Below are 18,273 nucleotides of genomic sequence, written 5' to 3' on the forward strand. Positions count from 1 at the left end.
TTGCTTAAAGGAAGTGCCAGCAGGCCAATCCCAGGCCGGCAGTTCGTGAATATTCCCGATTCTCCCTACGGCCAGTCTGGGTGTGTTAATGAGTATTAATCTCCATGGTCTGTTCTGATATGAGTTGAGGATCGACTCCCCCTAGAGGTCTGGAGTGCTTCTGTTATGCAAGGTTAGCTTGCAGCTTTTCTTAACTTGCAAATGTTTTGTTACGTGTAGAATTTTTCATTTGCACGTGTTTTGTGTGTTAGCATCATTTATGTTTTTGCAGCACATTTTCACTTTTCTTTTTTCCTTTTTTTATTGCAGTATTTCTCTCCTTATTTTTTACAGAAATAGTAATAATCACTGACTATGACTATACTTCACTGTAGAAGGGTTGTATTTAAACCACCTCAAATTTTTTCCCACGCTGTTACTTTCACACCATATCATTTGTTGTATTATATTAGGAATTTATGTACGGTAATAGATCAGCACAGCAGTGTTTCCCATTTGTGAAATAGAAAGATGAACATCTGTAAAGTGTGGGGGGCATTTTTAGTGCAGCCCCTTTTGCTGTGACAACCCTTCAAAAGTCAACTGATGTGTCATTTAATCTTAGCAGAAGAAGAGCAGCTCCTCGATATGTTGCAAATCATTTAAATCTAAGTAAATAATTTTTTCTTGAAATAAGTGATTTGTTTTCTGGAATTGAACAGGGTAAAAAGACACTTTGCAAATGGAAAAAGATCTTTATTTAAAATAAGAAAATATAACTGCAGTCTCTTATTTCAGGTTTCTAATATCTAATTATTATTTTTTTAAATATAAGAATTCCCAATTCTTTGGCTGATCATCCTTTTTTCCTTCTCAATTAAGGATAAATACACTCACTCTAAGACATTTTTACTCACTTACAGAAAGTTTTTTGCTGTGTACAGCCCAAAACATAAGTCAGCTCTCTGTTTAGTCTGCCATCTAAAAGAAATGGAATTAGCATAAAACAACTGAAAACTGACTGCCATTTCTCACAACCTGAAAAGGATAAAATAGTAATTAGGTTAAAGGAGGTGTTAAATGTGGTGATGGCAGCATCATGTTGTGGGAATGCTTTTCCTTGGCTCCTCAGAGTTGATGGGAAGACAGATAGAGCTACATTTTGGGAAATCCTGTACTGTAGACAGTTGCAGCTGGTGCTACAGTGGAAGAATTAAAGTATACTTATGATTTAAACGACCGAGTCAAACGATAGCCATGAATCTATTGGGAAACTGTAGCAAGAATTTTAATCTGACTGAAACTGAGCTGTTTTGCAAAGAAAACCATAAATCCAAAGACAGAAAGTAAAACAGAAATTGATAGATGTAATAAAAAACATATTCAAAGCTGTAACTGTGAAAAAACAAGTGTAAAACAGGCCTTCTTAAGATATGAGCATTAGTATCCAACACATGCCTGTAAGGTTGACTTTTATTGGAGGCAAGGGAGAAAAGCGGAGACAGTGTTCCAGTCGTGCTGTTTGCTCAATGTGTTTTTTTTTTTTTTTACGACTTTTTTTCCCAAGCAGCAGAAATCATTAAGTAAAGGCGGCTGGGCTACTTGTTCTCACAGAGATGCGATCCAGCAGCTATAACACAGCAGCATCTGAGAAATCGTTGATCTAACATAAGCCAACAAGCAGAAATAATGCAGAAAAACACAGAAAGCAGTTGTTTTAAAACAGAAACGGTAAACACGCTCCAGTGTACAATAATAACCCTCCAGAGGAAATTCATTTTTGTTCTGTTCCTTTAAACTGATATTGAGCCAAATGTTTCTGTTTCTCTCTTCTGAACAGCATAAGCACTTTACAGAAGACATCCAGACGAGACAGTACCGCTCCATTGAGGTCTTGATAGGAGCCGGGTACGGTACCCCAGCTGACATCTGGAGCACAGCCTGCATGGTGAGGAGAACAGAGTCTAAATCACAGAAATATCATAAGTCTCTTTTGTTTATATAAAACTGCTCCTTTGTCAGGCATTCGAACTGGCCACAGGAGATTATCTGTTTGAGCCTCACTCTGGAGAGGACTACTCCCGTGATGAGGGTGAGTATTTAGATTAAACATTTAAAAAAGGACTTTGAATTTAGCTCTTCCATAATGTTAAAATCTGTTGAACTTCTAGAGTTATGTATTGAAACAATTATTTATATCTTAGATATTTATCTCAGAGTTTTACATACATTTATTGTGGGAATGAATGTTTTATTAAATTTGGGGCTTTGAGAATGCGTTAAATCGTTCTTTTTTTTCCGCTATGATCATGATCCTACAAACAGCAATAGAACAGCAGGGTTTAAAGTTTGATTTCATTGTGTTTAAAGTTACATCTACAGGTTCAATTATAAAACATTCTGGCCTACAGATATTTGATAACATGTCCCTTAGCAAAATGCACCTGGACCACCACTATTCTAGTCACGATGATAATTTGACCAAACCTGTAGAGTTTTCTGGTTTACTGTCTAAGACTAGACTTTTAACAACAAAAATCTATTTAGTTGGGTTAATGCGGTGGGTGTTTGAGGACTTTGTCCCCATTGCATCTGTTTTAAACATGTAATTGTTTACAGTTTGAAGAGGAAGACTCGTATATGGGAGGCATTGTTGCCAGTGCAGTAATCCGCTCTGGCTGGGCCCCCTATCTGTTACTCAGCACTAAAACGGAGAAAAAGATGCATTTTTTTTTTTTTTTTTTACTTTCATTTGCCAGACATTAATTAACATACTGGGGTAAAGTATAAGGAGCCACTGTGCAACTTCTTCATGTGATTCTGTGTCAGGCTTTGGTGGTTCCAGCTGCAGGAAGACAAACTGGATCAGCAGATCAAATCTTTGGTCATAATAAGCTAATCCCAAACTACCAAATGGATGTGGGCCTTCATTATGGTTCAGATAAAATATTGTGGATTTGGTTTAAAGGCAGGTTAATTTACAGGAAACCATTGAGTTTAAATGACCAACCGTCTTAAAAAAGGTGACGCGGCTATGCTATGAAATGCATGTGGATTAGAATCCCTGCTCTATATACATTTAACAGCTATGAAGGTGGGGCTGGGTTTATACTTGGACCTGTTTGTGTTGTCTTGGCTCCGTTTGAATAAAATAAAAACAATGAAACCAAACTTTCAGTTTTCAAACAACATTAAAATTGTTTGTTTTGTTCCTCCTCATTTAGAAAAGTTTAAAGCAGCATTAAAAGGCCCCAAACTTAAAACATTCAAACCGATGAATGAATCTATTCCAACTTTCCACCAGCACTGTACATCCGTAAGGCGAGCAAAGTGTCTTAGATTCTATGAATGGACCTAAAAATGTTTCTCCATTGTTTGGATAAGAGTTTATACTCCAAATTAAATAATTTTAATTGATAAAATCAGGATAGAAACTAAGTGAATTTCATTCTTTTATATGTAATTTGCTTGTTTTCATTAACCTCTTGATATCAGATGGGTTTTGTTCCAAGCAATGGAGACATTTTTAGCTCCAAATTTTGAATTCATTATATTGTGAATGAATACATGTCTATAGTGTTTAGTGTAGCCGTCCCTTTCTCTAAATCCCACTATCCACTGTCTTTAACTTTAAATCCTTACCTTGAACTCTGCAGCTGTGCCTCCACCCATCTTCCCCCCACCGCTCACATTCTTAGCCTTTTGTTGCTACAACATAAAGCCCCACAGATTATGAAGCACCCCTAAGAACCACATTAGTCAGCGATCCAGTGATCATATGTGCATCTTCATCCAGGTCGCTGTATCTTTCTATCTGCATGCAGGCAGCATCCTGCTGTAGAGCTGACACATTTCTTCCAGTCTGCAGCCTCATCCTCACCTCACCCCTCCGACTCTTTGATTGTTGTTTTTCCCTCTCTACATGTGTTACTTAGTCGCCTACTATCCATTTGTCTTTTTTTTAAGCATTGGTAACTTTTGATCCCCCACCACTAAATTCACATTAGCAGTTCATTATTTCAGGACCTGCTGCTTTTATTCATCTCATGTCCTTCTTCATCCTGTGGAGGCACAGCTTATTAACATGTGTTTTTTCTATCTTCATAATCTCTGATTGTTTTTTTTTCCTTTTACCTCCTCCCTCTCTTTTTGTCCCTCTGTCTGTTCTTACTTTCTCACCCACCAAACCACCTTTATTCTTGTTTCTTTTTGTTGGGTTTTTCTGTCTCTGTCTTTTCCTCTACTTCTTCCCCCCCCTGCTTCCCCTCCCCCTCTCCAATAGACCACATAGCCCACATCATAGAGCTGCTGGGCTGTATTCCGAGGCACTTTGCGCTCTCTGGAAAGTATTCTCGGGAGTTCTTCAACAGAAGAGGTAGCGATGGCCTGAAAGCTGAGTGGCGCTGAGACACACGGATGTCAAAGAGGGACAGAAACGGACACAAATAGATAATCTGGGATCAATTGGGCTCATCGATTAACAGTGGGAACAGTCAGTGTTGGGTTTCCAAACGTGTCCAGGCAATACCTCAAGGCGGCAGTGTGTGTCGGCGCAAAGCAGCCGACGGCGTGTGTGTTGATGTGTGTGCATGCCGTCATGCTGAACCGTGCCTGTTCCCTTCTGTGACGTATGTGATGGTGGGGACAGACCACATCGCTCTGATCATGGAGCTCCTTGGGAAGGTCCCGCGCAAACTGGTAGCCGCTGGGAAGTTCAGCCGAGAGTTTTTCTCCAAGAAAGGTAAACTGACCCGTGGGTGGAGGCCTCATCCTGGGTGTTAGCTGGAGATAAATCAATGTGGGGGACGGCAGTGGGGACAGGTTAGTGTTTATCACATTGTTTTGATAGGAACTCTCAGGCACAGTTTGGGTAAGTATACAGTCACAACAGTTCCATTATTTTTTTTTATTTTCAGCTAGAATGCGTTGTCTCTCAAAAGTAGATCCTGGATGGACGGCGCAGCTTTTTTCAAGTTATTTAGATTCACTTTAAGTGATGGCAGGTGAAAAATGAAGGAAACTTAAGGATGAAATTCAATCAGAAGCTGCTTCATGGTAATAATAAGTGCTAATAAGAGATTTGATGTTGTTTTGATCATTTTCACAGTAAAAAATGTGAGTTTTAGTTCAGTCACATTTCACTTTCAGCTTTAAAGTGAAAAACAGGCTACTTGGCATCAGTCAATGTAGCTCTTACTGTAGCAGCATAATCTTATACTTACATTAAAAAAAGAAATTAAGCCTTTACATTGACTACTGTATTTTCCGTATTATAGAGCGCACCTCACTATAAGCCACTCCCACTAAGTTTTTTGAAAAAAATGTAAACTTACATATAAGCCGCAACGGGCTATAAGCCATTTATATCTACTGAACTGTTTCCCTCCAAACCTGTAGGGGGAGCTCTACATATAGCCCCTGGAGTAATGACAAAGAAGTATGCTAGCCCCCGTTAGCTTGTTGGCTCACAGTAATAATAGCTTCTAGTAAAAGGTAAAAATTTAAGCTCTGCAGGGTTTGAGCCCAGTATCCTCATTGGTTCGGCAGCTTTAATGCAGCAAATAAATGTTAAAATGTGTGAATTCGGGACATTTATTCGCCATCTTGCCTGCTGCTAGCAAGTTCTTGTGCTTAATAAAAATTAGCGGTTTATTCCAGTTTTGACTTCCCCTTCTGGTAGTTAGGAAAAATCCACAGAAAAGCCGCACCTTATTATTTGCCGTATGGTTCAATGTAAGGGAAAAAAGCAGCAGCTTATAGTCCGGAAAATACTGTATATTTGTTAGAATCTGAAAAGATTAAAAGTTTTTTTCTATAAATAACTGCAAAAAAGTGTTTGCAACCCTTATAATTAAGGTCTGATACATTTTATAAATTTCCAATACAATTCCCATATTGCAGCTTTAAGTATTGATTAATACCAATATTGACCTGATTTGATATCAGCACGAATCATAAACACTTTTATTACTTAGTTTGGAATGATAGAAAAGGCTTGATCAAGTGATATTTCTCAAACAAAGAACATTATTCTACAGCATCAGGTATGAGAACAACTGAATTTCTTATTCCCTAAAGAGTTACACAAACTTTAAACAAAAGCAAGTGGAAGCAAAGTGTTTCTATTAGTTTTTCTAATATCAGATATTTTTAACATAATATCAATTTAACACAACAAGATAATGACAAGATAACTTTTTATTTCATGTGAAAGTCAGCATCAGTAATTCACTTATTTGGTGTGAATTTGATGTATAAAAAGCACCAGCATCCATTAGCATGGATGGGCCTGTGACTGATACACCTAATAATCTCTCTGCTCTGTCCTTTTTTTTTCCACTTTTAAAGATTCCCTTTTTTTTGCCTCTCTTTCTGCTCATAAATCCTTCATGATGGTGAGATCTGAATCTTCTGGCTTTGAAGACGTCTCTATCCGTGGTCTGAGCATGCTCTCCATGTCTCAATGTTCCTCTCTTTTATCTCTCTGCGCTCCGTTAATCTGAGCTGACTTTCCCCTTCTGCCTCTTGAGGGGTTGGAGCTTTTCCTGCCAGCCAGAAAGCCTCTGGCAGGCCGTGTCACCTGGTTCCCTTCGTGCATAATGATTTTTATTGAACTCTTAGGAAAACACTGCTTGGAGACATATGCAAGATTAAGAAACTTCTATTTAAGCTAAAATTGCCTATAAAGGGGTTTCTCTCTCAAATTCTATCCAGTGTGTTTTATAAATAGATTGTATTTTTGTGATGAGGAAAAACATGTTTACCATGGAAGCTGAGGCTTATACCGGACCTCATTGTTGTGCCCCATTAATAACTGTCTTTCTTCCCTGTCATAGTTGTATTCCCAGCCAGCTATTTCCGCCATTTTTCTGACTAATGAATACAATAATTATGTCTTATTCTCTGGTCACACGTGTGTGTGTCTATTCCTGTCCATCTGCCTTCTGTCGGTGTGGTTTTCAGCCAAGACTCTGCAGGCTTCCACGACGCTGCAGCACCTCACAGATTAGCGGTCCCTCAAATAGAAAGAAGTGAAGTCATCAGTGAAATCAGCTGCTGGTTATTTGGACTGTTAAATAATTACATCCAGTCGGTTTACTACAGTGAACTGGACCGAAAACTGTCTCCCTAAATCTTAGACAGAGGAAAGAAGAGAACTTTAGTTCTTTTATATAAATTGTTATTAATGCGTAGGTGAAGTAAAAAAACTAAATGATGAGAGAGACACCGTAACATCCAATTTGTTTTAGTTCAGTGAATGCATCACTTACCTGAGCCACACAAGTTCTCATCAGAGGTGGGTAGATTACTCAAAATTAGACTTGAGTAACAGCAGAAATAATTAATAACCATGTGAGAACATGGTAATAACAAGGCAAGTTACACTTTACTAGTTAACAAAAAACACTTTACTGAAAATTTTGGTAATTGCTTTTCTTCAAATTTTGGTCAGACAAGATAAAGTCAGACTTCTTAGTTGTCAAACTGTTATTACCATGTAACTCAGTAATTTCACCGACAGCAATAAATTAATGTGTTATTATCTAGTAAAAAGCAGTTTATTAATTGGCATACAGTAGTAGCCATTCACAATTTTCCCACTTTCCTTGATGGGTCCTTGGCTGGTCCCCTACAATGCCTTTTAAACCATCAATCTTTGTACAAAAATAGTCATGATTTGTGGACATTAAGCTCTAAAGAGGAGTGTCTTCTCCTGGTCAGACTGTGTAATTCAGTGAAAGGGTGGAGTCAGAGTTAAAGAAAATCCACGCTAAGGAGAAGGCCAGTGGCTGGAAGTTGGATGGGATTTTGCTGGGAGTCGCAGGGAAATGGGCTGCCATTCGGCTGCCGTTTGACCAGGAAGGGCCATTTTAAATGGCTGCTACTTTATAACAGAAAACCATACCTCTTTACTAAACTGTTATTTATATGTAACTTGTGTTCTGATTTATAATGCTTTATTAACCTGATCACAAGTTACAATTTACGTAAGCTGTAAGTATGTGGTGGCCAATTCTAGAAACTTTTATGCAGTAACCTAATGGTAATTACCCACCAAAAGTCTCCATTGTTACACACTGTAGTAACATACAGTTGTAATACAGTTGTAATCAAGCTATACATGCAGGTAATTACCTGCATGTATAGCTTGATTTTAGGGGTAATTACCAAATAAAGCTTTTCTTTTTACCAAGTAATATAGTGTGACTTGCTATCTTATTACCATGTAATTACATGGTGATTTCTGTAATGTAAAAGGAAGTGTTACTAAATAATTTTACATATTTTTATTCAAGTAAAAAAAAGTATCCTTTCAAAACATTGCTCAGGGAAAAAAGGTAATTGGTGAGAAGGCTACTCAATTACAGGGTAACTAATCAGGTTGTTTGACTGACTTTATAAAATTATGTAAAAAAGATCAAAATGTAAAGTTTTAAAGTTATAAACAAAATTATTAACATGAATGTAGAATGAATTGGAAAATAAACACAGGCAGAAGAAACACTTCAAATGTAACTTTTCCAAAATAAAACCTATTAAACCGATATTGCGCATGCATTCAATTGACCTCCATATGTCAAAGCAGATAGAAGTAGGACTGTAAAACAAGCTTGTGTAGAAAATTTTTTTTTGGTGCATTTCAGATTAAAATGTGTTTTTTTCTTATTTAGTGAAGAACAAACACATGGTAGGTTGAGTAGCTAAGAACAAATTATTCAGGAATAATGATACTTGAAAAGAAAATATCACGTGGATGAAAGTAGAAAGGTTGTTGTAAAACTAGTCCTAAAAGTACATTACTTTAGTAAATCTAACTAGTTACTACCCACCTCTGCTTCCTGTTTACCACAAAACGTTTTTAAGAAAGCAGCAAAGCTGTATGAAGGAAACACTTTTTTCTAGAGATTCATGTCATTATTATTCAATATCTGAATTTTACAGGCAAGAAATGTGCTCTAACACATATAAGCAGGGATTTTTGAAATCAGCAAAGTTTATGCTGATTTATAGTGTAAAGATTGTTTTTATATACTGTGTTTCCAGTGCTGTTTACTCAGCCACCGTGAAAGCATTTGGGTTTTTAAGTTAAGCTAAACTCCTTCTTCATGGACGTCTTGAGTGTTAAAACCCCCTGAAAGCTGGTGAATTGCTGCTTTTAGACATGTTCTTGGTGCAGATGGATAAACTGCCTCCTCAGCATCATGATCTACTGTCTAACACCTTGTTTATTTTATGCCAACCACAAAACTAGAAATCCTGATACAAGTAGGAATTTTTCACTCCTGCGTTCCTGACCCATACTGACCCATGCCCAGTGAGTGGGCATGGGTCAATATGAGCTTCTTAGTTTCAGGTTTGTAGGGACACAAAGATTCTGAACAATAATTACTTAATATAGCAGCTGACAATATGATGGTCTTAACTTATCTTCCAGTGCTCTCTTAGTATCAGCAACCGGGCTTTCCAAATTTTTTTTCTTTGAAACAAGAGAAAAGTGTAGGAGCTTTCATTCAGCCAGCTGACCGGCAGTGTGCAGTAAAAGATGGGTGAGTGGGCAGCGCTGTGTAACCCTACGGAACTTAAAGGTGGTGGAAATGCTACCACTTTCTCTGACATCTCATTAAAAGGTTTTTAATCTGCAAGATTAATCCAGTAGCCTATTTTTTTATTACATATTTATACAAATAATAAAAAAAATATATATATATATATATATATACAGCAACATAAAAAATATAAGGTTGACACACAATATACCTTCAAACTAATCTAACTTTTGTGAAATCAAACTGTCCACTTTGGAAGAAACACTGGTTGAAAATCAATTTCACATGCTGTTGTGCAAATGAAAAAGACAACAGTTAGAAATGAATGGCAGTTAGCAAGTAACACTCTATAAAGGAGTAGTTATGCAGGTTTGGACAACAGACCACTTCTCAGTTCCTATGCTTTCTTGCTGATGTTTTGGTCACTTTTGAATGTTGCTGCTACTTTTACACTCATGGTGGCATGAGACTGATTCTACAACCAACACAAATGGCTCAGGTAGTGCAGCTAATCCAGAATGGCACATCAATGCGGACTGGAGGCGCTACCAGGAGACAGGCCAGTACACCAGGAGAAGTGAAGGAGGCCGTAGGAGGGCAACAAGCTAGTAGCAGGATCTCTGCCTTGGAGCAAGGAGGAACAGGAGGAGCACTGCCAGGGCCCTGCAAAATGACCTCCGGCAGACCATTAATGTGCATTGGTCTGCAGAAACGGTTAGAAACGGACTCCATGAGGATGGTATGAGGGCCTGACGTCCACAGATGGGGGTTGTCCTACCAGCCCAACACCCTGCAGTATGCTTGGCATTTGCCAGAGAACAAAAAATCCCCACTTGTATCCTGTGCTATTCACAGATAAAAGGAGGTTCCCACTGAGCACATTTGACAGAAATGACAAAGTCTCTAGACACTGTGGAGAGTGATCTGCTGCCTTCAGCATGACCGGTTTCACATGGGGTCAGTCATGGTGTGGGGTAGGTCTCTGGAGGGCCACACAGTACCTCCTTTTGCTTGCCAAACAGCATGACTGACATTCTGTACCGAGATGAGATCCTCAGACCCCTTGTGAGACTATATGCTGGTGCAGTTGGCCCTGGGTACCTCCTTATGCATGACAATGCTAGACCTCATGCGGCTGGAGTGTGTCCGCAGTTCCTGCAAGATGAAGGAATTGAAGTTATAGACTAGCCCACTGGTTCCCCACCTGAATCTGAATTAGCACATCTGGGACATCATGTCTTGAGCCATCCACCAATGTCACATTGCACCACAGACTGTAAAGACAGTGGATATTTAAAGTCCAGGTCTTGGAGGAGATCCACAACCTCATCAGGAGGATACCCAGGCATTGTAGGGAGGCCTACACAATACTGAGCCTTATTTTGACCTCTTTTAAGGACATTACATCAAAGTTGGACCAGCCTGTGGAGTGTTTTTCCACTTAAGTTTGTGTGTGAATCCAAATCCAGGCCCTCATTAGTTAAACTATGTCCATTGATAATTTTTGTGTAATTTTGTTTTCAGCACATTCATCCTTGTACAGAACAAAGTATTCAATGAGAATATTTCATTCAGATCTATGATGTGTTATTTGAGGGTTCCCTTTATTTTTATGAGCAGTGTGTATATATATATATATAACTAAAGTTGATGGATTATTATTATGTTCTTCTGTTCAACACTGACTGTGCTCCGTTTGCCTTCTTGCAGGTGAGCTGCGGCACATCACCAAGCTGAAGCCCTGGTCTCTGTTCGATGTCTTGGTTGAAAAGTACGGCTGGTCACACGAAGATGCCGGACACTTCACCCAGTTCCTGCTGCCCATGCTTGAGATGGTGCCTGAGAAAAGGGCCTCGGCTGGGGAATGCCTAAACCACCCCTGGCTCAGCTCATAGCCACAAACTTCCATCACCCCCTCTCCTTCCTTCCCCATCCACCTTCTAGACTTTGAGCTCAAACAACGACCTCTGTTGGCAGCGAGCAGCAAGCATCGTACAGAGAGGCTTCTAACGCATTCATTCCATACCCACCTGATCAGGCTTTACTTCTACATGTACACTACCATGGGGAATGTAAAAAAACGAAAACACAAAACGCTGGCAAGGACTACAAAAAAAGGAATTTAGTGATGTTGGAAAGGATTTTCCTGAAACGAGAAGTCAGAACAAAACATGGTGTTATTGCCTCCTCCGCCATCAAGACGTCACCCTCTTCTTCATCCGTTTTCTTCTAATTTTTCTTAACAAATGAAAGCTGCTGACTTTCAGAGTAAACAGAGTTGGCAAGAGACTCTTGCACTGCTGTCAGATGGCCCAGAGTTCCCTCTTCCATTACCAAACCGGAGCCCATAAAGACATACGAGTGTGTGTGTGCTATTATGCGAGAAAATGAGCGTTTGTGCCTATGTGCCCTATATAACCTCCTTAAAGAAGTACCAACATCAGACTTTACAGTTTACAGCTTTCTTACATGAATCCAGTCCTTAAAAAAAGCTTCTCACAGCCTCCATTGCTTCCTATCATGCTCTACGGTCCTGAACCGACCTTGCAGGTGGAAGGGGGCATCACATTGATGGGTACAGAGAAGGTTTGGAATCAAAACAATCAGTATTAACTTCGAGAAATATCTGCTTGGTGTTAATAGACTTTAATTCGAAGATGCATGGTGACACTGCTGGATCGACATGAAGGAATATGAGAAACCAACAATAATTGTTGGTGACAGTTCATCTTTCACATATGGGAATGGTATTAGGAAATGTTGGTGACCCACCACCCTTGGCACTTTTCAGTTTTTGACATGACCAAATCCCCAAACCTTCTGACTCCATTCCTAAGAACAGTTATCTTCACTCCCTTCTGTTGTATGTTTACTGGATCCGATTGGTACTACTCCCCCACCACCCAACCGTCTTTTTTCCCCCCTGGAGGAACCCCATCTATCCCAGAGCCTCTCCAAAAAGGAGGCGGCCATGTGGAAGGTTGCACTTGTCTTTGTAAATGTCTTTCAGGGATTTGAAACCTTTGTACATAGAACTAGATTTCGCAACACAAATAAGCGACTGTGGACACATTTGTGGACAAACACCCCGAGTATCATTCCAAAAAATGTAAAAAGTAAAAAAAAACTGGTTGCTGTTGGCAGTACTTGGTTTCCCCTCTGACAGAACAGGAATGGGACATTCTGATTTCTGATCAAACTTGGTGGGAGGCTCAAACTGACTGGTGCTGCCACCAGGTGGCAGTTTGGGAGTATTGCATCGCCACATGAAGCTGCTGCTCTCAGTGCCAACAAACCAACTTTCTCCATCTCTGTCCACTAAATCACACACCTGAAATCTGAATCATCACAATTAATCCAGTTGCCTATTTTTCGCAATAAATAATTAAAAAAGATAATTATAATTAAATGGTGAGATATTTTTAAAAACTATTTAATTCATTAAAAATATAGGGGGGGGGGAAAGCAAACAACTTCTCTCTGTGGTTGTTGTGACCGTGACAGAAATTTATCTTCTACTGAGGTGATTGTGTTTGTCTATTAGAGATGTTTTTACTTGTTTTGTCATTATTAATATTATTGAACGTTTTTTTAAAGAAAAACAAAACACCTCTCCCCTCCCTTCTTAAACAGTGCTGCCCTCTATGGGCTGTTGATGGTGACAAAAAAAAAAAAGAAAAACTGTTTTGCAATAAAGGGTATTTGAGTTATCCCCCCCTCCCTTCTTTTCCAATTTTGCACCAAATCCTCCTGATCTCCGTCACTCAGCCATGCTGACTGTTCTTCCTGATAAGATCGAAGTTTTGTCTGTTTTTCATTGACAGATTTAATAAATTGTAGATTAATGGATTCTGTGTTCTTCAATGTAGTCATTTGTTGGAGTTTATCATCACATTTGGAGACATTACAGGCAAAGCAGGAGAAGAACTGTAGTCGGGCTGGATTTCATTTTAATGGTATGAGCACTGAACAATTAAAATACAAAAAAATATTAGTACATTAAGTCATAGCTCATTCAGTGTAGTGTGTTACAACGAACATGGTACAGTACTGTGATTCACTCTAAAAACAGTTCATAAAACACAAAAGAAACATTGCAGGAATAAAATGTCTCCACATCTGTACAAGACCTTGAAAAAGTATTCATACCCCTTGAACTAGTGACACTATAACCACTACAAACGAACACGGATAACATTCATGAAGAAATAAAAGGAAAGTTGTACGTTTATAATTTTTTTTTAAGCAATGGAAAAATGTAAACTTAAAACAGTAGGGTGAGTTTCACTCTATTGGGATTCTTTACTTTAGCAGAGATAGGGAAACGGGAGATAGGGAAAGGATATTTGAAGCAACCCACTGGGAAGTTCCAGAAAAAACATAAAATGCTGCAATTGACTTGAGATGTGGGTTTAGGTTTAGCCAATGGCAGAACAACAGCCAGGATTAAAAATTCAGGGATTAGAATGGCCTAGTCAAAGTTCATGGACTTCACAGACACAGTCTGCCTGATTTAACCGAGTTTCGGCTAAATTTTATAGCAGAATATGCAAGCATTCCAATTCTCAACATGTTAAAAAGTTTTTATAAAATTGAGCATTGAACATCAATGCACACCATATTGCCATTTTAAAGAAAACAAAAGTAATTTCTACCTTTCAGGTCATGTTTCTCTTTACAAATTTGTCTCAGTTTCTCTTATAAAAAGCATCAAATCTCTAAAACTTTGTAACTGTAAATATGGACAGTTGAGAAAAGTTGGAAGGATATGAATATTTTAATCAAGGCAGTACTTGACAACCAGGTTACTAAGCTGGGGTTCCTATTAGCATTCTATTATTCTACCTTAAATAGTTCCTTATATGCCCTCTGATTACTCCTTGATTAGTCATTAAAAAATGATTCAACTCTAATCAGGCTTCAATGAGTGTGCTTTAAAAGTTTGTCTCTATGTATAAAAGATTCACAATTAATTCAGGCAACAGAAACATGAAGAAAAGTCAGTGACATGAAATGGCTGCTAAAATAAAGGCAACATGAGGTATTTGATATGCCATAATGTAGAGGAGGAGGATCTTATGATCTACAATGGAACATTGCATTGCAATTCTGAAGAGAACAGTATGAGATGTACACCTGTACCATAGAAACCTTTAAAGTCACCCATTACAGCACAGCTACCTGCCTGTGTGCCACCTGTTGGGCCTTTTGCATCAGAGGAGAGATGCACAGTTCTTCAGCAGCAGCGGTTTGGCCAAATCCAGGATGTCCAGGTTGGGATCCAGTGACCTTCCCAGACCCTCCAGAACCATGATGGCAAACACAATGGAGGCGAAGTTACTCTCCAGCTTCACCTGGAAACAGAACCAATGATTAATGTTATACAGCCAGGGACTGCATCAATTAAAAGGCCAAATGCAATTTGTCAATCGATTAATAGAAATTTAGGAAGAGACCCGTTCTAATTTTTATTTAGATCATCAAAGCAAATATTGACTGATTCAGTGAATATGAATGTTTACCTATTTTTCTTATTATTTCAGACACGCTCTATGCTGGTGTACTGATATTACTTTATATCAGCTTAGATTTGCTTCTTGTTTACTTTGAGCTTATTAATATGTGTTTAAAACCAAATATTTGCACTAGACTAAAAGAGAATCTTTTTTTTATCATATAAAGTATTTGATACATATTTCCTTGTATAATTTAACTGGACCAAAATGTTTTGATTTTTTGCTCAGGATCACCATTATTTCTTTTTACTGAATACTAAAATAATAAGGGGAAAAAAAACACTGACAAGCTTGTAAATGGATACCTAACCCATCCGATTTAAATCCAACAGTTTTAAAGATAATTTTAACAGATAAGAAAAGATGTTTTTTCGATGTCTGAATTTATAGAAAACAAGAAAATTGAAATCTGTAAAAAGATCAGAGTTTTTAAATACAGCATTGAGAAAGTTGAGCTGATTTGATCTCTTATGTAGGTCTCACATGATGGCCAAAAAAAAAAGGCTCTAATGAAAATCCTCACATTGACAGCTCATTTTATTGCAGCATTATTAAACTATATTTAGATAACAAATAAAGTCTTGTATTTAAAGACGTTGTTTGAAATTTAAAAAGATGATTTCAAATTTATCAGAATCAAAAACTTTAAACCGGAGAGTTTAAAAGTTGAGATCACAAAGGAAACATAAATTACCTTGTGCTTGATGAGTAAACCAAAGACCTTAGAGAGCAAATCGGCTACTTGAACCTAAACAAAGAGAAAAATGTGGACATTAATCTGTGGGGAAAAAAGTGGATAATGAATAAAAGATGCGCGATTTAATTAGCCTTTCGTTTTTTTTTTTCTTTTTTTTTAGAAATAATGAGTTAAGCTTCCACAAAACAGAACAGAAAAGTGCAGCATTAAAACCCCTTAAACCTGACTGCTTTAATGGAGCAGTAAAATGTTATGCATTCAACTGTCTGCAGCGATAATATCTCCTGATAAAGGATGCCAGATATAGATATATATATATATACATACACATACGTATATACATACATACAACAAAAATGGCATCGACAACGCTTTTGGGTTGTTTTCTTTGAGTGTAGGTGATTTTTGAGTGATTATGCGAATAAAATGATACAGAAAAACCGGTGCAATAGCGTTTTCTAGCTTGTTTGTCGTTTTGGTAACTACATCAAAATTACCGCTAGGTGGACAAAAATCCCGCCATCTGGCGGAAAATCACCCGGCTTTTTCAAATCACGCAAGAATGTGTACAAAACAAAAAAATTGGCACCAGCAACATTTCTGGGTCGTTTTCATCGAATGTCTGTGATTTTAAAGTAATTTTGAGTGATAAATAACTTTTTTTTTTTTTTTGCGATCATTGCACTTGCCGGCGGTCAAATGCAATGAAATTTGTACTCTCCCAACAATAACTACTTGCCCCGGGAGATCGGGCGATGGTTAACATCGAGCCCTGTATATATATATATATATATATATACATATATAAAACCAGGATTAGCGTCTCCTCCTTCCTTACTGGAGCAGCTGGTTCAAAACAAAATGCCTTAATAAATGTCTTTCTCTAGCAGTACCCTTCGTAATACAATTATGCTTTTAATCCGAGTTAATCTATTGACTGCATTCACAGCAGGTAACATAAAATGTGATAATCATTTGATGAAGTCAGTGTCAATAAATTTTGTAATTGATTAACTCTTAAGTGACTCTAAAACATGAAATTTGCTTAAAGAAGAATTCACTTAGAGCAGCAATAAAGCCAAAACTGCCAAATATAAAAGCAATATATATACTATTGATATAACTATATATCAATAGTTATATCCCTTTTTTTGTCATATGGTAAAAGCTCCTCTAAAACAAATGATTGATCAGAATGTAATTTAATCAGTAATCACCTTTAAATACATATCTCTTACCCAGGTGTCTGAAAATGATGTGAAATCATTGGTTTAGTCAGATAGAATTAAAATGGAGCTTACTGGCAGCAACACACCATGTAGCATTAATCAAAGAATACTGTGGGGTGTGATGGACAAGCTGTGATTCCCACGTACCCCCCAAAGGGGATGGGTTAAGATGCAGAAGTGAATTTCTCTATTGTAAGATCAATTATGTTCAATTATTACTGTATCATCTTATCATTGAGAAAGTAAGTCGCACAAAAGGAGAAAAAATACCTTTCCGAGAGAGAGGGTGTTGCTGACGGCGTGATCCACCAACTCGGCCATCTCCTTCTTAAAGAGTGACACGTCTTTGCACTCATTGGCGCGGGCGTGATGCAAAATCAACTCTGCCACCTGCTCACCCTGAAAAACCGCACAGCTGAACTCAGGTTATCTGGGCCATTTAATCGATTTCTCATAGACGCTCAATCAGACGCATTTAAAGAAGCAATCATTAGGTTCTTCCTTACCTTGCGCAGCACCACCGCGGTGAAGACGGCCTTGAAGTTGGCGAGATCGTGGTCGCTGAGCTGAGCGACGATACCGGCGTCCAGCAGCACCAGCTGCAGAGGACATGGGTCCGGTCTGACGCTCACCACAACAGTGTCCAACAGGTCGGTGAGGGTGGTCTTCCCATGCTGGTCCCCTGGGATACCAACTGCATCACTGGAACCAGTGGGAGACCTCTGACACTGGACCAGGATGTTGCCAGGATGCAGGTCTCCATGGACAAAGTTATCAACAAACACCTGCAGTGAAGATGTCAATATGGTGATGAAAAAGTGATGAAGCAGTCTAGGTATGTGCATATACTTCCTCTTTAAAGACTCATTAAAGTGATCTCACCATTTTTAACAAAGTGTCGACTCCCATCCTGGCTATCCTCTGCTTCACCTCCTGAGGAATGTTGGAGCTCAGGTAATTGGAAATAGGCTCGCTCTCCTACAAAATAAAAGTCATATTTTTTTTTTTTTTTTTTTTATAATGCCGCAGGCTTCGCTTATTATCCTGCTCCAAGCACTCACCTCAAAAGTCTCCACTAAAATGTTCCTGGTCACAAACGGTCGTAGTGGAGTTGGGAACTTGATATTGTCCACGTCGCGGAAGTTTTCTTGGAAACGCTCGATGTTTCTGGCTTCAAAACGAAGATCGATCTGACATAAACACACAAATCATCACATTTGTTTATAGATGTTGGGGCTAGGCCAGTTTTTCAGTGTAGTCCTGTTTCTCTGACTGGGACTAACTGGATGTGCTCTTTTTCATCC

The 18,273-nt window shown here is 38.5% G+C and overlaps 2 protein-coding genes across 6 annotated transcripts in view; one reads left to right on the top strand and one right to left on the bottom strand.

Annotated features, from left to right (window-relative positions):
- Positions 1–13,769, top strand: part of LOC107101350 (SRSF protein kinase 2-like) — an 84,299-nt gene extending 70,530 nt beyond the window's left edge. For 3 of the 5 annotated variants that reach the window (XM_015400233.1, XM_015400236.1, XM_015400231.1), the window contains 4 exons: positions 1,820–1,927; positions 2,002–2,071; positions 4,628–4,720; positions 11,238–13,769. In XM_015400233.1, coding sequence (XP_015255719.1) covers positions 1,820–1,927; positions 2,002–2,071; positions 4,628–4,720; positions 11,238–11,422 — 456 coding nt within the window. In that variant the 3' untranslated portion in view covers positions 11,423–13,769. Of the gene's footprint in view, positions 1–1,819; positions 1,928–2,001; positions 2,072–4,261; positions 4,355–4,627; positions 4,721–11,237 lie in introns of all 5 variants that reach the window. The other 2 variants (XM_015400234.1, XM_015400232.1) reach the window with 2 other exon arrangements.
- Positions 13,770–13,899: 130 nt separating this feature from the next.
- adck2 (aarF domain containing kinase 2) overlaps positions 13,900–18,273 on the bottom strand; it is a 7,385-nt gene continuing 3,011 nt past the window's right edge. Inside the window, exons 3-8 of the mRNA XM_015400237.1 lie at positions 18,031–18,159; positions 17,852–17,947; positions 17,476–17,754; positions 17,240–17,368; positions 15,738–15,791; positions 13,900–14,881 (exon numbers count right to left, since the gene is read on the bottom strand). Of these exons, the coding sequence (XP_015255723.1) occupies positions 14,741–14,881; positions 15,738–15,791; positions 17,240–17,368; positions 17,476–17,754; positions 17,852–17,947; positions 18,031–18,159 (828 nt within the window). The 3' untranslated portion in view covers positions 13,900–14,740. The remainder of the gene's footprint in view (positions 14,882–15,737; positions 15,792–17,239; positions 17,369–17,475; positions 17,755–17,851; positions 17,948–18,030; positions 18,160–18,273) is intronic.

This window comes from Cyprinodon variegatus, unplaced genomic scaffold (assembly GCF_000732505.1).
Source record: "Cyprinodon variegatus isolate N-32 unplaced genomic scaffold, C_variegatus-1.0 Scaffold1085, whole genome shotgun sequence".
Classification (NCBI taxonomy): Eukaryota; Metazoa; Chordata; class Actinopteri; order Cyprinodontiformes; family Cyprinodontidae; genus Cyprinodon; species Cyprinodon variegatus.